We start from the raw sequence: 21,798 nt of genomic DNA on the forward strand, positions 1-21,798 counted from the left end.
AAATAGTATTATGATACGATCAATTTCTTCTCTGCTGCCTGCTCAGCAAATCCGCCATCATAGGAGTAATGTGCCAAGGTCCAAACGCGCCTGGCTTTTAAAGATGATTGGTTTATTGCATGTCACGCCCAAAACACACCTGTGAATAATTAAGCCAATTGAACCATGCCCCGGCTCACGGGGCTCCGCTGTCAAACTAGCAAACGTGGATTTGGACTAGGGGTGCAAGATATATCGACCCAATATCGTTATCGTGATAGAGATATAGAGATGTGTCACCTTTTTCCGGTAACTTCGGTAATTTTACATGGTTAAAAATATCGAAATTAATATCGATATTGCAATATTCATTATCGATATCGCAATATAAAAAAAATTCAATATTGTGCACCCCTAATTTGGACACGCCCTACTCGCACTTGCGCCATAAGCTTCACGCCGTGCGCTTAGATAGTTAAAATAGGGCCCCTTATGTGTTCTTTCTAAACCAAGTGCTCCACAGGAGTAGTGTATATTCAATCATGCAGCCTTTCCTGCTTTGCCAAATTTGGGGAACTGCCCCCGTATCTTTAACTTTTGGCACCTTTTTTAATGCAAGCACATGAATGGACAAGACGCAACTAAAGCAAAAGACTTACAACAATGTATATTGTACAGTGGGGTCTCAGCTGAATTTATCTTATGTTGAATCTAATTTTTATTTTTTTATTTTCAAATCTGACATCTTACAGTGTGAAAAACAGGAGGTGTAAGTAGCCTACACAGCATCTCCGAATAGGCTCAGTGTGATGATCAAGTGACAACAAAACATCATTAAAAAGGGCCAGCATTAGTTTATCTACAGTACATGTTTAATATCTTATGGTCAGCTCTTGTGAGAAAAAAAAAAAAAAAAGCTGGTTTATATCTGATCAAATATCGCGCACGTGCCTCTATTGATTAATTCAACTAGAATAAATCAAGAAGCACCATTTCTCATGCTATTAACGTCATGTTCCGTGACTGAACAGCAGTTTGCAGGGTGAGGATTGCCAGCTGGTGCTGGAGGAGCCCTCGGTCAGATGTTCAACGGATCAGGAACTGACATGATATATATATATATATATATATATATATATATATATATATATATATATATATATATATATATATATATATATATATATATATACACACACATACAGTACAGGCCAAAAGTTTGGACACACCTTCTCATTCAATGTGTTTCTTTATTTTCATGACTATTTACATTGTAGATTCTCACTGAAGGCATCAAAACTATGAATGAACACATATGGAATTATGTACTTAACAAAAAAGTGTGAAATAACTGAAAACATGTCTTATATTTTAGATTCCTCAAAGTAGCCACCCTTTGCTTTTTTTGATAACTCTGCAAACCCTTGGTGTTCTCTCAATGAGCTTCATGAGGTAGTCACCTGAAATGGTTTTACCTTCACAGGTGTGCTTTGTCAGGGTTAATTAGTGGAAGTTTTTCCCTTATTAATAAAAAAGCAAAGGGTGGCTACTTTGAAGAATCTTAAATATAAGACATGTTTTCAGTTATTTCACACTTTTTTGTTAAGTACATAATTCCATATGTGTTCATTCCTAGTTTTGATGCCTTCAGTGAGAATCTAAAATGTAAATAGTCATGAAAATAATATATATATATATATATATATATATATATATATATATATATATATATATATATATATATATATATAAATATATAAAGGTCCAGAGTGCTCAGAAGTTCGAACTAATAATTAAGGTGCTCTTTGGAAGACAACTCAAAAGTTCAAAAAAGAATAAAAGGTCCAAGGCACTCTTGTGACAAAAAGTTAAAGAGCTTTTATTTAGATGGCAATTTCAATATGGAATAGTCATCTAAATATAGGCTTTTTAACTTTTTGCCAAAAGAGTGCCTTGGACATTTCTCCTTTTTTTTTTTATATGTATGCATGAATGGACACACAGCAAACGGGGAAAATAACAAGTCAAATAATTTGCAAGTAAGTGTTGTCCCATGCAGTAAACCACATCACACCACTTCACCCCATCCTGTGCACCAAACAAACAATTACTTACAGGCATCATTTTACCCAAACAAAACTAGTGCTTCTTACTCTTTGCAGCTGCTGGCGGCTGAGGCAGGAAGCCACCAGTCGGGATGCCGATAAAGCTCATCCTCTGAACCAGGTTGGCCACGTTTCCTGCACTCTTCTCTCTCTTCTGAGGATGAGAGGCCTCCTCTTTGGGCTCATTCTTTGTTTCCTTGACCTCTTTGGATTCCTTCTTCAGTTCCTAAAACAAAAAAGCAGACACAGCAATTAATGGGAAGCATTCTTTTCTACACCGTCTTTAATGCAGCATACTTTAGTGTCACAATTAATAAATTATTGGAACTACAACATGTGAAAATGTCTGCATTTGTGGTTTCCATACCTAATTGCATTTGAAATATACAGATACATCTACTACTCATACTGTAAAACTTTTTACAGTATGTTTTACAATACTGAACAATAATAATCTTTCCATATTTATACAAGACGTCTTTAGTGATTAGATGACAGGCAATATTTTACATCAAAATGAAAGTGACCGATAAAATTTTGTAAATTTGAATGAAGAAAACGGATTTTTGTATTTTATTCCTAAGACTAATTCCTTGCTGTCCAAGGACAATGTTAGCTCGGTATTGTGGCCGTGGATTTATTATGGTTTCTTACGATTTTGCATTAACATACACCATGGGTGCTGTTTCATTAATCTAACTTATGCGTCAACGCCTCCTCTCTCCTCCTGTGACCGGGAAATCGCTCCCCCTTCCGCCATTCCCAGAGGATATTCCAATCCCTTAAATGCACCACGAGGAGAGAGGAAACATTGGTGTATCCTACGGGGAAGTCTTTTATCAAATGGCCTGATATAAACGTTGCACCTCTTGGTTAAATTGCAGAAATTCAATTTCACCACATTGTACTGTGTATGTGACGATAACGGTTTTTGTTTCGCATTAATTAAGTCGAAATGAATATTCAAGTGTATGACGATAATTTCACTCAAAAACATTAAAAACATTTACAGCCTCTATGTTTTGTAAGAAATGAAATCATTGACACGTACTGTTGTAAATTTCCATTTGTGAACGTGTAATTTGGTGGGAAGTAAAATTAGATTATTAATTGCGTTAATGTCACTATAATTATAGCAACCAAATACAAATAAAATGCTATAGTAAGCAGCACAAGCTAAGAAAATCTTGTCCACTATAAGATTATTATAATATCCTTCTACAGCTTTACGTTTAAGACCAAAGTACACGGGAACGAGTTTCAGGATGCAATTCTCAGAATTCTCATCTATGCCACGTTTTAACTTCTGTAAGAAATGTTTCACTGCATAAAAGTCGCGCCTCCACATGACAGATACAGCAGTGCAGCACAACATAAATAACTGATGTATCTTAAGGCTGACACTATGGAGTCAAGAACTTCTCATTTGGCATCTTCGGCACGTCCGTCCCCACGTCTCTTCCTCGCATCTCCCTCTCTCACACTTCCTCGACGGGAGGAGCTAAGACGCGAGGAAGAGTGAGCGAGGGAAACGAGGAGACACGTTAGCAGTAGGGGTGTAAAGATTCACCGATACGAATTGGTAGGGCTGGGCGATATGGAGAAAATCAAATATCATGACATTTTTGACCAAATGCCTCAATATCGATAACGCAACGATATTGTAGTGTGGACTATTGGTGCTTTCACAAAACATTTCCACAATGAGATTTTAGATAAATAATCATCAGTAATGTGGATATAATGACTAAGTGGGTAGAGACAAATAATAGAACAGTTACAACAGTCTGGTAAGTTCAGAAAATGACATCACTTTACTGTAATGCAGCCTTTAAAACCAGGAAAAGACAACACTTATGCCATGTTACGATATCCAAAATCTAAGTCGATATCTAGTCTCATATGACGATATCGATATAATATCAATATATTGCCCAGCTCTACGAATTGGTATCCCCTGCATCAGTCTAAATGGACCAAGACTCGACCGATGGCCCGGTTCTAACGCTACGAATCGGTTGACTGAAGCAAGTCGCGCAACCTTGCCCCTATTTTCAACGGTTACTAAATAGTTAGTTACCCCTCCCCCCTCAAGTTGAATCGCCCCTCCCCCCGCTAACTAAGTAACTAACTAATTTAGCCAACTATGGCAACATTATACTTCCTGTTTATAATGGGAACTGTAGTTCCGAAGCTTAGAGCATAGAAATAAGACAATCCATCAATATTAACTTTTTGGCACTATTTGTACCTTACGAAAGGTTCAGAATGTCCATCAGTGCGATTCCTACATTCACACAGTCAGATAAAATATCACACACCCTGAAACACTGCTCCTCCCCCCCCCCAAAAAAAAACAACAACATATACCCAACACAGACATCTCTATCTTAATGACAATCTTTCATTGATTAAATTAATTTCAAATAAACAAGATAAATGCATGTCAATTAATCCTAAACTAACCATGATGAATCACTCCTTACCATCTCCCCCCCAGACATGTTTCATTCCCCCCCGATTCAGCGACAACACCAATTAAAGAAAGCAGGAAGCAGACGCACGTCTCAGGTGACAGCAACGTAGTCAGGAGCAAAGTTCAACAGGCTTAACTATCCGCGCCCAGTGGCTGGGCCAGGCTGTTTAGCAGATTACCTATCTCACTACGTAGGGTTGTAGAATGTGGGAAAACAGGAGCGAGGTGAGAGAGAGAAGCGAGGGTCAAAGAAAGAAGGCAAGAGAGAGGAGCAGAAAATCAAACTGCACTGTAGTAGTGACGCATTTCACATTAGCTGTGTAAATAGCTTACACAGAAAATGCAGATTTCCCAGTAGAGCTGCACTCGGGTGTATCAAGTGTACTATCAAGTCATAACAAGAGATGACTATGACCCAACTCTACAAAAACCACTGATAACTGTGTATCTATTGGTCTATAGCTGCATGCTGTCGTAAACCGTGTGGGATAATTTGCGGCAAACTGAGTTTCCAAATTGAATTGAATTTGGAATTTTCCCAGCACTTCAATTAAAAAGGATGTTGAAGTAGCATTTTTAGCACCTGATTTTGATTTAGCATCGGAGCCCAGTCTCTCCACCATTTACTGTATGTCAGCTCCATTTCACTCTGAACTCAATTGATTTAAGTGGAGTATCAGTATAGTATATTCACTAAATCAGTGGCTCTCAAACTTTTTTTTTTCATTAATGTTCCTCCTGACCTGCACAAAACATTATTGGTAAAAAAACAACAAATTAATATAAATAAAATACAATACAGTGCCTCTTTATATAGCTAGCTAAAGGGTCATTAAGAAGATGTTTTTAAACATTATAGCTCATCAGAGTTTTCTCTCAGACTTAGGGCAAGTTTGACCAGCCGATACCGATTTTAGCCTATTCATTTTTTCTAACCACTTTACAGCACTCACAAATATTTATTTTCTATCTTTTCTTTAATAGAAAATTTTACATTTTGCATAGAAAAAATTTTGACTAGATAATCGATCGCTAAAAATTGAACTATATAAATTACTCCTGGTGTGGGAAATACACACACACCTAAAGTGCAATGTTATCAGAGGTGTCAAGTAACGAAGTACAAATACTTCGTTACCTTACTTAAGTAGAAATTTTGGGTATCTATACTTTACTGGAGTAATTATTTTACAGCATACTTTTTACTTCTACTCCTTACATTTTCACGCAATTATCTGTACTTTCTACTCCCTACATTTTAAAAATAGCCTCGTTACTCATATTTCAGTTCGGCTTGTTTTCATTCCGGCTCGTCATCGTTAAAAAAAAAAACTATCCAAATCGCTCCATCCGGAGAGAGTGAATTTGATTGTGGTTGGATGAGAAGTATAAACATAGCTATTCCGACACCCTATTGGTTTGTACGTGATCCATTACACCTGTACAGACCCGGTGCTAATACGCCACCGGTGCTTTAACCACCGTTATCTACCGGACCGAATAGCAACACGGATTTCGGTGCCTTAGGTGCCTGCGCGATGCTCCAAAAACGGACGTTAGAGGGAACTGAACATCGCCGCACGGGACGCTAGTCAACACTACAGTTGGAAGCAGCAAGCAGGTTAGCCTAGCGTTAGCTAAAAGATGGAGTAAACATGATAAAATGCTGAGAGCTAAACGGTGTAAAAGTGTGTCTATATTTCACTGGAGAGGAGTCTAACACCAGACTGTAGCTGCCGTTGTCTGAAAAACACAGAAGAGATGTAGCCTACGTGTCACCTTTTTCAGCCCTTCTGAGTTTGCAGGTATGATTTTAATATACTGTAACATTATTATAGTCATATGATTTTGTCCCCGCGTTTTAGAGTTAAGCTGTTGTCCTTAATGGCATTTCCCCCCCTTACATCAGGGGTCTTGAACGTTTTTTAAGCCAAGGACCCCTTAACTTAAAGTGAGATGTAGCAGGGACCCCCTACATATTGTATGAAATTAAGTTGCATATTAAACTGGGCCTACAATAATTGTTAGGGTAACCTAAAGCCTTCTTCTTACACGTTTTTTCATAAGCTATTAAAATATTAATTGTTGGCATGATTTTATAAATCATATTTTAATGTTACATATGTGGCACAGTAAATCTAGGATTAACTGTATCTGTGGGCTGATATCTTAGGGACTACCTTACCTATAGGCCAGTAAGCCTATCATCAGTGGGAATTTATATTTGCTAATACTATGTTGGAATTATGTTAAGGCATTTTATTTTTATTTTTTTTAAAGACTCAAAAATGTACAATAATTTGGAGGCCCCCCTGCAATGACTCTGAGGACCCCCTGTTGAAGATCTCTGCCTTACATTACTTTTACTTTTATACTTTAAGTAGTTTTGAAAGCAGTACTTTTACACTTTTACTTAAGTAAAAAGCTTGAGTTGATACTTCAACTTCTACAAAAGTCTTTTCAAACCTTAGTATCTATACTTCTACTTGAGTAATGAATGTGAATACTTTTGACACCTCTGAATGTTATGGAAGAACCATTTCCTTCTTTTCACATCCAATATCCAACTAAATAAATGTGATATATTTAGCAAACTAAACTTCTGTATGTCTGAAAACGGAAAACCGGTAATGGCAATAAAATAATCAGCCTTCCAGTATAAAGATATTTCTCAAAACACACACACACACACAGGCCCATTTGAATGTCAACAGTAACGTTACCTGAAAACAGTGTGTAGTTCCTTTTTTAGCAAGTTTGCTTTATGTGTCATTGTGCATAAATATGCACACTAGTGTTGCTGTCAACAGGCTTAGCCTGTGTCAACGTTAGCTACCGACGGTTATTTCGGAACAATCCAGCAATTAGACAGTACCCTGTGCCGTTACCTGAAACAGATCACTTAACGTCACCGTTCATTTTACACACAGTTTAGCAACAAAACTAAACGCTGAGGGAAGATTACTTTTAAACCGTAACATTAATACAGCGTGTCGGGAGAATACAGCATCTCTCTTTTTTTTTTTTTTTTTTAATACTGCGTCTCCTACGTGTCAGAGGGACCGCAGCGTTCACTAACGTTAGCTTCTTGTCTCATCTGGGGTCTGATAAACCGGAAATTCATCAAAGTCAGTGTGCCCAACGCTATTTTCCAATTAACTGTTGCGGTCATATTCATACCTGCAAACTCAGAAGGGCTGAAAAAGGTGACACATCATTTACAAAGGCTCCGTCCTTTGGGCAAAGTTCTTGTGTAAAGTTCTTACCGTCAGTGACCGCAAGTTCAATTCCGACCTGCGGCCCTACGCTGTAGGTCATTCCCCCTCTTTCCCTTTCCTGTCGTAAAATGTCCTGTCGAATAAAGGCCTAAAAATATGCTTCAACTAATTAAGAGCACAGAGATGCACTTTAACAATCAGTCTCAGCGCAGACGGATCAGAAAAGCATGCACACTAACTCATCAGACAGACATCAGCCTGTTATCTGCAGACCGCTGGCTACTAACGTTAGCTACCTGCCATTTATTGACAGACTGAACAAAGTAGAATCTGAACACTGTACTGTCGACTCCAGTGGCTACACCATAGAGATGGCCAGATACCATTTTTTGCTTCCCGATACCGATTCCAATACCTGAACTTGCGTATCGGCCGATAAAGAGTACCGATCCGATACCAGTGTGTCATATATTTTATTATGTTTTAACAACTGTATACTACTATCCCTGTATGGATGTGATATGATTTCTATCTTTGTTGTCGGTCTGGCTCAGGTTAAACTCTTTGTGAAACGATACTGGTATGGGTATCGGACCACCTCTACTAGGGCTGGGCGATAAAACGATAACGATATGTATCGCGATAGACACATAATCAATATCAATAGAAAATGCGGTCGATAAAACGTTCGATAACTTGTTTTTCTTCATCAGAAGAAACCAGAGGTTGTGAATCAAGTTTGATTGCATGAACAAAGGCCCTCACTCTCTGGCAACCTAGCAACGTGGGGAGTGACACTCTAACAGCCAATCATGTAACAGTATCAAGTTTGGTTGCGCCACATCGCTGTCTCGTGTTCTTCAATAACAGAACCGGCGTGGAGTGGAAAGTGAGTGCCGCAGCGAGCGAGGTAAATCGTTGATAAAACAGGAAAAGTCAGTATCGCAGTTTTGGGGATTTTATAAGTCTGACCGTAGTCAGACCAATGTAAATCAGACCAACACTGGTAATACCATAAACTTGTTTTACCACTTTAGCCGCGCTCACACTTTCGAGCACAGCCGTATTCGCCATCAACGTCCAACAACATTTGCAGCTGCTACACCGCACAAGCAGCAGACCACCATGGAGAGGTACTCTGCATCAGCGCCTTACTAAACGCTACAAAGAAATAACGAAGGCAGACGTGCTGAGCACTGTCCAGAAGCCAGGTTACCAACTTAGCACTAAACCTGCAGAAAATAGTTCCTTCTCAGGTTTCTTATATTTAGCTAACACTTTGCACTATTTTATGACACTTTATTAAGCACTTCTTACTTATTCTTTAATTTTGCACCTTAATGTTAAGAGATAATTGTTAAGTGTTCATTGTGATTTTAGACCTGTTTACATTTGAATTATTTGAGTGTTTTCCATGGTTGTGTTGACATTTCTGCTTTTATAACTGAGGGGATTATAATCAGAGCAGGGTTAAGTTTAAAATAAAAATGTTTAAATTTAATATATTTTTCTCCTGGTCATTATTTTAAATAGGTCATAAAAAATATCAATAATTATCGATATCGACCGATATGAAAAACTTATATCGTGATACAGTTTTCAACCATATCGCCCAGCCCTAACCTCTACTACACCACTATCAATATCCGATCAAAGAGTGCCCAGAGAAAACTCTACGCTCCGAGTGTGGTGCTCTGAATAACCGATATTCGTATATTCCGGTCCAGTTTGGTGCCAGAGTGCGCTATGCCGCTCGATTTGAGTAATTACGAACGCACAAAATGTGTTGCTGTAAAACCATTCACGTGATTCAACAAAGTAATCTCTTTCATTTCTTCTCAAACGAGCATACAGCGATGCAGAAGTGACTCTGACCTGCAGACCGCGGTCTGATAATCAGTAGGATTATCTCTGATGGAACAACAGCCAGGGGTTTTTCCTGCATAAATCACCAGCACCAAACAGGACAAGAATTGAGTATAAAAATAGCAATTCAAATCCTCTCTAAATGTGATTGAGAGCAATTTACCAAAACACCCGTTGAACAAGCAGAACATCAACTTGAATATGAGAGCTGATTTCAGTTTGATCTTGAGAGTCGGGCTGTACCGGACTCTCCAGGTGATTTATGAAAAAAATAGATATATTGTTAGAACTGTAACAATTCCAAAAGTTACCGTACAATGTATTGCCTCAGAAATAATTGCGATTAACAATATAATTGTATCTTTCAGTCAAATTTCAAAATATTTATTACTTTTTTTTAAACTAATTTAAGTTTTCAATGAATTCCCGGATACATCTTTTGGTTATATATCACTGTCATGTGACCCACATAATATAGTAACACACATACACAGCCTACGAAGTAAACCATAAATATATCATAAAACATTTTTTCTAACTGTATCCCCTCTTGTCATTTTTGTATAGGGCCAAGTGCCAACAACTAACAATTGAAATAATAATAAAATCTATAATCTGACCAATAATCACTCATATAATTACAATTTGGCATATCTAAACAAAATCAAGAACTACCATTAACAGTCATTAAGGCCTTAGCTAGTGTTAGCAATTAATTGCGGTTAAACAAAGAAACCGCGATTATGTATAATAATTGACAATTAGACAATTATGTAAAAATTGTTACAGGCCTATATTTTTTTCTTACCAGTTTTGTTAATAAGGGTTTATTTGCTCAAGCAAAATATTCGTTTTTGCTATCAAATTGTCAGAAATAATAGGGAAAATGCTTAGATTTCTGTGACATAAGGTAACACAGACTTATTTCCTTAACTGTATGCGGACCAATCATTACTGCCGTCCGTAGTCACCCCCAAAGGCCCACTGTGAGCCAGGAAAAACCCTGAGTAATGGGATAATGGAAAATCTAGTAAAACTGTCAAAACAGTCACGTGATTCAACAAAGAAATATCTTTAATTTCTTTTCAACCAGGCATACAGCAATCCAGATGTGACTCTTAAAAAAAAAAAAAAGAAACAGTCACAACATCTGCTGTAGCCTGTGACCAACACTCAGCCGCAGACCGCTACGGTCTGATAATGCTCGCAGCTTCAATAGGATCATCTCTGATGGAACACCAGCATGAAACCTCACCTCTACAGTGTCAACAAGCTAACTCTATTACAACCCAATGACTTAAAAGGGTCAGTTTTATCCCATGAGAGAGAGAGGGAGAAAATAGAATGAAAGAGATATTTATGCATCATATTTTAGCGTTGTAGAAAATTTATCTTTATGGTAAATTTCCTGAGTAACATTAACTTCTGCTTACTTTTAAGCAAAGAGTACAACTGTTAATTTGTGCTAATGATTAGGAGCCTCATCCTTGAATGGTATGATTATGACGGTTTCAAAACAGAGCAGTGGTCAGTTAATGTAGATATTTAGGCTACCTACGCAGGTAGGCTCGACCTAGTCGCTCCTCCTCAGCCTGGCTTGGCCTTTGTGAAACGCACCAAGCAAGGCTGCAATGATTAGATTAGGTCAAGCCTCGCTTTATCGGTTATCCTGGATTTATAATTTCTGCTTTTGTGAAACAGCCCTCTGGACCCTATTTTCCTATGTTTTTGCGTCTAAGTGATTGATGGGAACAACAATCTTTGACATTGGTCCAGTATTAAGCGAGATCGCTGCAGTCGGCAGCGGTGAAACAAGCTACAATGTAAGTTAATAGAGAAATTGTCCAGCTTGTATTTACCTATACAAGAGAGCTGGTTTTGCCACTGACAGGCTCAGATTAATATTCTAAGTGTCTGACAACATTATGGAAAGGATCCCTTCAGAGATAGACCTTTAAAACCTCTTTAAGACCTTTCTATTTAACCAGAAACAGCTCTGAATCACTAGCGCTAAACCCACCAGACTTCATTTAAAAAAGCAATACTTTTAGGGTGTATAGAGCAAGCATATTTTTACATGTAAATCGGTCAACTATGTCGTTACTGCAACCTAAACTAGAGTTGTGGTGGTTGTAAAAGTGGAAAGACAGCCCAAACGGCTTTTCATAGTTTTATTTGGTTTCTGTCGCATTTGAATGAAGTGTATTTTACTAATTACTGTTTGTTTACATGGAGTCGGTTGGTTTAGCGAACGCAATTTCGCAGATGTTTTTAGGTTTAAAAAAAGGATCTTACTCTTTAACAGAAAGGTCGACCTCCTTAGAAATCCTTTCCATGATATTGTCAGACACTTAGAATATTAATCTGAGCCTGTCAGCGGCAAAACAAGAACTTTTGTGAAGGTAAATACAAGCTGGACAATTGCCCTATTAACTTACACTGTAGCTTGTTTCGCCGTCGCCGAATGCAGCGATCTCGCTTAATATTGGACCAATGTCAAAGATGGTTGTTCCCATCAGTCACTTAAACACAAAAAAATATAGGAAAATAGGGTCCAGGTTGAAAAAACGTTACCCTTTAATATGATCAAGAAATTGGCATGACAAAAGGGCAACCCTCTAAAATGAACCTAAACTAAACTGGCTTCCTCTCACCTTGACAAAGTTGTCGGGGAAGAGGCCCCTTTTCCCGTTAAGGTCTCCCTCCATCCAGCCATCCTCCTCTATGTACCGCACGTTCTTGATGATGTCACCCAGTCGCAGCGTCAGCTCGTCTTCATGGAGCGCCTCGTACTCATACTCCACTACGACCTCTACTCCAGATAGCATGAGGGAGGAAACCGAGGAAAAGAAAAGGAGGTCAATGCAAGGGGAAAGAGGCAACAGGAGGTGGGTGAGAGAGAGAGAGAGAGAGAGAGAGAGAGAGAGAGAGAGAGAGAGAGAGAGAGAGCAGAAAAGAAGAAAACAAGCAGGAGTAAAGAGAAGGAAGAGACAGGAAGAGCATACGGGTGAAAGCAATAAGATGAGAAAGTTTAGGGAAAGAAAGGGTTTGAAGAAATTGATAAAAAAGAAACAATGGAGACATAAATTAACAAAATATCAACAGTGATCTCAAAATAACAATAGCAGCAACTGAGCAAATGTCGGTTTCATGTTAAATTGAATTCCAGAGTGGTAAAACCTAATAATAACCCAATTTTTTGTATTTCTGGCTGGAACAGCACTGTGTATAGAAAACTGAAGAGCAATTCAATAGTTAAAATAATCTTCAATGGTCACAATAATTAAAACTGAAAGAGAAGCCAAAAAGATTCTGAACTTCTGGACTGGACTCTGCAGTGATTGACATCGACCTGGATCATTATATAGGTTAAATCCTCAATGATCCAATATTATGGATACAAAGTAAAAATATCGATACATATCATTATCTTCAAGATGCGCCTTTATTTTGAAATTCCCACTTCTACAGAGTAGACTGGTTTTTAATTGAAATGTCTGGAATAGCTTAGTAATGAAATTGCCAAATCACAATTTAGTTGCTTTTTGTAAATGCATATTAATGTAACAGATTGTGTTAAATTGACTTATGTATCGTCTTGTATCGGCTGCAGGCCCCTGAATGGAATCAACATCGTACCGTGGCAGACTTTGTGAGGTCAGTAAATATTGTATCGTTGTCCAAAGAACCAATATAATATCGTATCGTGATCAAACGTGTGATTTACACTCCTATTAGTTATCGGTTTAGTTGTGTCATCCAGACAAATGCTTTAAAACATTAAAAAGGTCCCTTGGCATGAACAATTTCACTTTGAGGTTTTTTAACATTAATGTGAGTTCCCCCCGCCTGCCTATGGTCCCCCAGTGGCTAGAAATGGCGATAGGTGTAAACCGAGCCCTGGTTATCCTGCTCTGCCTTTGAGAAAATGAAAGCTCAGATGGGCCGATCTGAAATCTTCCCTTTATGATGTCATAAGGAGCAAGGTTACCTCCCCTGTCTCTGCCCAGAGAATTTGGCTCACCCATGAGAGAGAGACATCATGGATTTCAAACGAGCAAAGCATGGCAGTTGGTCAAGGCCACATCCCCACCCTCCACCTTTCCCCCCCGCTCTCCTCCTCAATAGCTACAGACACAGAAACTGAACACATCCTAAGGAAAGCTGATTGTGGGACTGGCTCTAGTGGCTGTAATTCTGCACCAAGGCTGAATTTCGGGAAAGAGACTTCAGATACAGTATTAGGGGACCACTAAGGCCTATATAAAAGAGACTTCAGATACAGTATTAGGGGACCACTAAGGCCTATATAAAAGAGACTTCAGATACAGTATTAGGGGACCACTAAGGCCTATATAAAAGAGACTTCAGATACAGTATTAGGGGACCACTAAGGCCTATATAAAAGAGACTTCAGATACAGTATTAGGGGACCATTAAGGTCTATATAAAAGAGACTTCAGATACAGTATTAGGGGACCACTAAGGCCTATATAAAAGAGACTTCAGATACAGTATTAGGGGACCACTAAGGTCTATATAAAAGAGACTTCAGATACAGTATTAGGGGACCACTAAGGTCTATATAAAAGAGACTTCAGATACAGTATTAGGGGACCACTAAGGCCTATATAAAAGAGACTTCAGATACAGTATTAGGGGACCACTAAGGTCTATATAAAAGAGACTTCAGATACAGTATTAGGGGACCACTAAGGCCTATATAAAAGAGACTTCAGATACAGTATTAGGGGACCACTAAGGCCTATATAAAACAGACTTCAGATACAGTATTAGGGGACCACTAAGGCCTATATAAAAGAGACTTCAGATACAGTATTAGGGGACCACTAAGGCCTATATAAAAGAGAAAAAAAAATGCATCACTCTGTTCCGGCGGTGAGAAAATAGAGATGTGCCTCACAGACCACAGAAGCATCACAATGACCACAGAACAAATCTTACAAACCTACCCTAAATAAGGTAATGCTGGGTAAAAAACAAAAATAAAAAAAAAAAAAAAAAAAATCTATTGACTCCGCTCTGACAATGAATGAATGTCTCGGTCAGTGACAACTTGACTTACATGTCACTTATACCTAAATTATAAAATAGCAATCAATGAGGAATACATGGTCAAAAAGACTTGGTATGTTTACCAAAAGGTGCAGTCACTACTATTTTAGTGATTTACAAGCAACCCGTTTCTTGCATATTGTTACGTTAGTGAGAATACAGCTATTAGAAGGTAATATATGAAGTCAAAGCTAACTGACAGCTGAAGGTCAGCCAACATCAACTTTAGCTGTCTCCATGAAGCTCCCAGCTAGGCTCCCATCACTCGCGATGCAGTTAGGAAACAAGAACGAGCTAACTAATGATAACATAAGCATTTCCTCTTATCCATTTCCCCATTGTGGGATTAATAAAGGATTTTGAATCTTGGCGGATGTCGATTTTGAGGTCATGTTAAAAGCTATTTCCCATCCATCTTCCCATTCCCAGCCGCAGCCCGTCACTCCCCCCTGCCTCACAATGCCTTGTGTTTCTCACTCCCGCTAACTAATTGTCCATCAGACGTGACACGACAAAAGCATTTTTGTTTTCACAAAATGGTCTCAGACTGGAGCCCTGAGTAACATGCACAATGAGACCAAAAGATACCTTTACAAAAAGCATGAGAACAGGAATACGGGTTCAACATAAATCGAAAAAAGGCTTCTCCTTGATTGTTAAAGTCCTGTTTGAGCTACAAAAAAAACCAAACAAAACGGACTGCTTCCAGTGCAGCAGGTTGAGCAGCCTCTAAAAATAAGCGGGCTGCAGAGGACTAACTGGCAGGGAGGTATTTTACGAAGTGCTACGGCCATTTAACACATGACTCATAGCAGAGAAACTCGACTGGCATGCCTGACTTCACGGCCAAAACAAAAAACAGAAAGGGTACACGTGCATGTGTATCAGAGTTTCTGTAGGTTTCCCCAAGTCAAATTTAAGACTTTGGGAGACATTTTTAAGACCATTATGAATGACATTTAAGACCTTTATCAACTAAGCCCTAAATTCTTTTTCAATTTGGTTTTTCAAGCCAAGTACCGCTTAACTTGCACTTCCACATAGCTTTTATATCTGTGGGACAATCTGAAAGAGACTCGCACCAATAACACAAAAGCTTATTGGCTGCAATATACACTCCCCTAAAGGATTATTAGGAACACCCTACTAATACCGTGTTTGACCCCCCCCCCTTTTGCCTTCAGAACTGCCTTAATTCTTTGTGCCATTAATTCAACAAGGTGCTGGAAGGTGCTCTTTAGAAATGTTGGCCCATATTTATAGGATAGCATCCTCCACACCATTACACCCCCACCACCACCAGCCTGCCCAGTGGTAATAAGGCATGACGGATCCATGTTCTCATTCTGTTTACACCAAATTCTGACTCTACCATCTGAATGTCTCAACAGAAGTCGAGACTCAGACCAGGCAACATTTTTCCAGGCTTCAACTGTCCCAATTTTGGCGAGCTTGTGCAAATTGGAGCCTCATTTTCCTATTTTTAGTGGAGATGAGTGGTACCCGGTGGGGTCTTCTGCTGGTGTAGCCCATCCGCCTCAAGGCTGTTCGTGTTGTGGCTTCACAAACGCTTTGCTGCATACCTCGGTTGTAACGAGTGGTTATTTGAGTCAAAGTTGATCTTCTATCAGCTGGAATCAGTCAGCGCATTCTCCTCTGACCTCTAGTCTATCAACGAGGCATTTTCGCCCCCCAGGACAGTAGCATACTGGATGTTTTTCCTTTTTTTAGACCATTCTTTGTAATCCCTAGAAATGGTTGTGCGTGAACATTCCAGTAATTGAGCAGATTGTGAAAAACTCAGACCAGGCCGTCTGGCACCAACAACCATGCCACGCTCAAAGTTGCTTAGATCACCTTTCTTTCCCATTCTTTTTTGATGATTGTTTTTGGGCATTTTAGGCTTTTATTTGACAGGACAGCTGAAGACATGAAAGGGGAGAGAGAGGGGGGAATGACATGCAGCAAAGGGCCGCAGGTCGGAGTCGAACCCGCGACCGCCGCGTCGAGGAGTAAACCTCTATATGTGGGCGCCCGCTCTACCAACTGAGCTATCCTGGCGCCCCTTTCCTTCCCATTCTGACATTCAGTTTGGAGTTCAGGAGGTGTTCCTAATAATCATTCAGGTGAGTGTAAGTTACATGTTGGTCTCATGTGTAGGGTTGGGCGATGTCCCCTAAATTGGCAGTTGACGATGTTTACAGTAAAACATCGTGATGGTATATTTAGACATATATTTAAATGCCCTCTGTAAATGGTGCCCTGCTGGTAGGTTTTACAAATTATTTTCACTTATGGTGCAGTAAAATAAATCAGATGTCCGTGATCTGTGTAACGACAGTACAGTGGGACGTTTGCCTTCAACAGAGCGACAGTAATAACCTAACATACCATCATTACGGAGTTTAAACTACATTCTCGGTTATGTTTGCACCAAATAACGCATTCAATAAACAGAAACAGAACTCTTGCAGCGCACATGAACAGATGCGCAATATTAGCTCACACATAAAATAGCACCCTCGTGAATTAGCCTACTGTTGCTAACGTACATTCATAAACATCGTCCCGTACCTACAGGACCTCAGACTTACTTATTGATGTACGCACAGAGTAGTGTCGACAAACTTAGTCCAATGAGGGGAGAAAGGAAAGTGTGATAGCGTTCCACTTTTAACGCTTTTTTCTCTCTCACTCGAGACCGCTGCGTCCAACGTTACTAGAAGGTAGAGCGAGCTACAACTGACAGGGAGAGAGAGAGAGAATGTATCACTACAGCCAATCCAGTCTGCTCAAAGCGATGGTCTTTTTCACAAATAGGTTGCAGTAAAGGGGGGAAAAGTAGCTTCCACTTAAGGAGCCCTATGTCCTGTCTTTGTGTCTTTGCTAGTTTAAGACCGACGCACTTGTCAATTTCCTGTCCAGCGCCCGCAACTAGGATTATTGTGTTTGACAGGGTGGGGGGGCATCGCAATGGTGGCTCTCCATCGTGATGCCATGGACGATGATATCGGCCATCGGCACAACCCTACTCATGTGTAGTCTTAATACAGCAAAATTATATTTGGACTAGCGAAAGAAAGAACTACAACACCATGGAATAAACAAAAATAAAAAAAGAGCATTACTGGTAGCTTTGCACTGATGTAGGAAAAATAAGACCTGTTTAAAATTATTCAAGACCCAGAACACAATACTTGAGTAAATTTAAGACTTTTAAAAACATTTTGATTTTAAATATTTTGAATTTGTAAGACTTTTTAAGACCCCGGCGGAAACCCTGGTGTATACGACACACACAGACACACACCTGGGCAGAGTCATCCAGCAAACTTCATTGGCCAAGCAATACAAGATTAACGGCTGGGTCTCTACTGTCCCTCTGACATCACTTACATCGGCCCCAACACTACAGCAGCCTGGGCCAACCACCAAGAAGAAATTGGCCCTGACCAATGATCTCAGAACAGTTATCCCCTTCTACATCAAACACTCAGCATTAAGACTTTGAAAAGGAGGATAAGGGGAGCAGCGGTTCAAGCGGAGGGAGAAAATGGAGTGCCTACTTAGCCCAGCTGCCTGCTCCGTCTAACTGACTTAAGAAAAAAAAAAAAAAAAAAAAAAAAAACAGGGTTGTCTGCAGTAAGGGGCAAGAGGGCCAAACACACACAACATGTTCTTCAAAGCAAGTGGGTCTCATTATTTCATAGAATGCTGATGAAATCCATGGATGCTCCCATCAGGCTTTTTAGGGCAGATACTGATCACCATAATGTCATTTCAAATTGATTAGAATAGGCTGACAGAGCAGATACCAATCGTGTCATAGTTTGAAGCAAGTTCCTACACAAGGTCACGTTCACGTCGTGCCGTTTACAACGTAATTACGGAGTATGAAAAACTGAATTTCCGACCATGTTGAGCACTACAAAACGCCAACAAAGTGTCAACAAACCCTGCAGCAAAGTGGCAGCAAAGTATCTCTCTCTCTCTCTCTGGCCGTCATAATTAGCCCAAATAAGATCAATATTAAACACTATAAAATGTATTCAGCTAATTTAAAAAAGCCAATTTAGGCTATTAATAGTTAATGTGAAATTGCATGTATAGGCTGTTCTGACCTGGTTTTAACATCTGTCCTGAGTGATCGGATCACAAGTAGACAGCCCTAGGTGCTAGGGCTGTTGAACTGAATCATTGCCTCGATGCATCGCGATGCGGACCTGGATGATTCTGCATTGATGCAGTGACGGACCATAATCGCTTATTGTCTACTGATGTTGCTTGTTGTTTTTCAGTTGCAGATCTTGGTGGTAGTAGCAAATATTCAAACGATAACTTTGCTTTAGAGCCAGATGCAAGCCAGTTATATATTGATGACAATGAAACCCCTCTCATTGCAATTGTCGGTTAAAATTTCTTCTAAGGATGAGAGTGCAGGAATCCATACGGATTGGTTTTGCATTGAAGAAATAAAGTTCCTCACTTGGAGATAATAAAAAAAAAAAAAAAAAAAAAATGTCCTTGGAATGTCATGCATTAGAGAGATGTTTTCAAAAAGGTCATTAGAATCATAGTCCATATCCTTAACGTTCCACTTCCGGGATTGCTCCGTTGCCGCCGGAAAATCTGCCGGATTGCACTCATTTAGGCCGGATATCCGTTGCCTTGGGCTTCCTTTGTTTTGGCGTTCTAACCTCCGATGGATTAATGAGGACTATGGTTAACTGCTCCTCAGATCTCTGTCCAATCTGAGTTTTCTGTTGCTCTTGCAAAAAAAATGCTTAAACAACTTTTAAATGTACACGTTCCACCAAAACAAGTTCCTGCCGAGCCTATTTTGCAGCGGCACCGCAGCTTTTCTCCGGTTAGCGCCGCCCCAAGACGATTGGGATGGTTTCAAGAAATGCCAATAAACCAGAGCATGTTTTTCTTCCATCCAGGAATGCTGTGTGGACTAGCCAGATCCTCCTCCGCAGCACTGTGGAGGAAGGTCTGGCAAAGCGAGACTAATCACAAACGTCCCACTTCAGTTCCACCATGGTCAAAAGCCAAATCTAGTATAAAAGGTGCTGAAGAGGGTCGTAAACCTCATCGAGTTTGGTTGAGACCAGTCAGACATTACGGATCAGGCTGTGAAACCACTCTGAGCTTAATTTACTGCCAGACGAGGCAAGTACAACTCTTCTCTCACTCTCTGTTAGTAACGAGTCCAGCTGCTGTTTGGTGGGTTCTGGCTACCCTAAACTCCCTTTCCCGCCAGCACTGTAGATCAACTTTAAATAAGACCATTTTTAAGCTTATTAAGTCGTCAGCTCCAAGCAGTACAATGCAACCAGTCTAGACACTGGAAGAGCAGACAGCACAAGCTGAGCGATACACAAATACAAATAAACAAGTCAGCCAAAGGCCCCAGATAGTAATTTGTTACTATCTGTCCATGTAACCACAGGAAGAAATTTGGTCTGCTGTGGTGAACAAAACAAAGAGGCAACGCTGACCGACACGGTCATGCACCGTCATGCACGGTCAACTCTGCAGAGTTAATGGCGCAACTTCCAGATGACTAGATGTGAAGCAACCAGAGATTACAGCGCCGCTGCAACCACACAAACACACCCTGCCTGAGAACGCAGGCCATTCAACTCCGTATCACTTAAATCCCCTCTGAACACACTGCTATACACTTACAACATACCTGCAAACTCTGAAGGGCTGAAAAAGGTGACGCATCATGTCACAAATGATTTATTAAAAATGTAATAACAATAACAGTAAATTCCTGTTAAATGACAAAAACAACCACCGGATGGGAAAAGGGTATTTTACAACAACTTTGAATGCAGCACAAGGCTGGCGAGTCGAATTTCAAGTCAGCGCAACATCTGTGTTGTTTTTCAGACAACGGCAGCAATAGACTGTTGTTGGTATCCTCTCCAGTGAACTACAGACAAACTTTTACACCGTTTAGCTGTCAGCATTTTAACCGGGTTTACTCCGGCTGCTAGCTAACGGTAGGCTAATGTACCCTGCTGTCGAGTTTAGGGTTACCGTAGCATCCCGTGCGGCGATGTTTCAGTTGACGCCAACGTCCATTTTCGGAGCTTCAGAGAGAAGAAGTGGCATCTAAATAAGGCACCGAAATCAGAGTTACTATTCGGTCCGGTAGATAACGGTCGTTAAGGCACTGGTGCCGTATTAGCACCGGGTCTCGGACTCCCCCCCCCCCAAAAAATAAAAACTCTTCGGATCTACACAATTCACGTGGATGACATTTTCAACATTCAAAACGGCGATTTTCGCTGAAAAGCGACAAGTTCGCAGATACGTTACAATGTTTGCACACTTTTTAGGTTTGGGATTGTACAGGATTTTGCCCACTTACTTTATCTTGAAGACACCAGTTATTGTGGTCTTCAGTGAAGGAAAAAAATGATGCAAACAATTTCAGGATTTTTGCTTTCCTATTCATTTTAAACCGTTTTTTATTAAATAACACAGTACTGTGGAAATAGCTCAACCAAGCACAATAGAAAAATTACATGAAGGGCAGGATGCGACATAAAACTGATGTGAAGAAAACTGAAATTGTTTCCCAACAAAGTCAAACCTAAGGTTAGCTAGCAAGCCAGTCTTGGTTAGCAAGGTGCTCCCACATGCTGAACAAGACATTTTTAGCAACCAATATACTCCAATCAACATTGATGAAGTGAAAACACACAGTGAGGGGCTCAATCATTTAAGATGCGGATAGGTGGGCAAGCGCATTTTTTGTGTATGCATTGTTTTAGTCCGTTGCAACACCGGCAGCGCCGCCGCTAGCTAGCTCAGCGTAGTGAACGGAATCCTATGTTGACGGTTAGCATGTTGTGAGTAAAAGTGAGCCAACAAAAGACAAAAAAACAACCTACTTACTTGCAATGAGACAAAAAATGCATTGGCCCCCCTATCTACAGCCAGGGTAGACCATGATAATGCACTATTTCAACAAAGTATTCCTTTAAACCTGCGTAATGTTACTGGGTGCCTCAGTAGCTCACCTGGTAGAGCATGTGCCCCTTTCATATCTAAGTTGTCC

The 21,798-nt window shown here is 39.9% G+C and overlaps 1 protein-coding gene across 1 annotated transcript in view; it reads right to left on the minus strand.

The window, feature by feature from the left end:
- cd2ap (CD2-associated protein) overlaps nt 1-21,798 on the minus strand; it is a 90,440-nt gene that overhangs the window by 50,896 nt on the left and 17,746 nt on the right. The window contains exons 2-3 of the mRNA XM_028605281.1: nt 12,299-12,456; nt 2,133-2,310 (exon numbers count right to left, since the gene is read on the minus strand). Of these exons, the coding sequence (XP_028461082.1) occupies nt 2,133-2,310; nt 12,299-12,456 (336 nt within the window). The remainder of the gene's footprint in view (nt 1-2,132; nt 2,311-12,298; nt 12,457-21,798) is intronic.

Source organism: Perca flavescens, chromosome 18 (assembly GCF_004354835.1).
Source record: "Perca flavescens isolate YP-PL-M2 chromosome 18, PFLA_1.0, whole genome shotgun sequence".
NCBI lineage: Eukaryota > Metazoa > Chordata > Actinopteri > Perciformes > Percidae > Perca > Perca flavescens.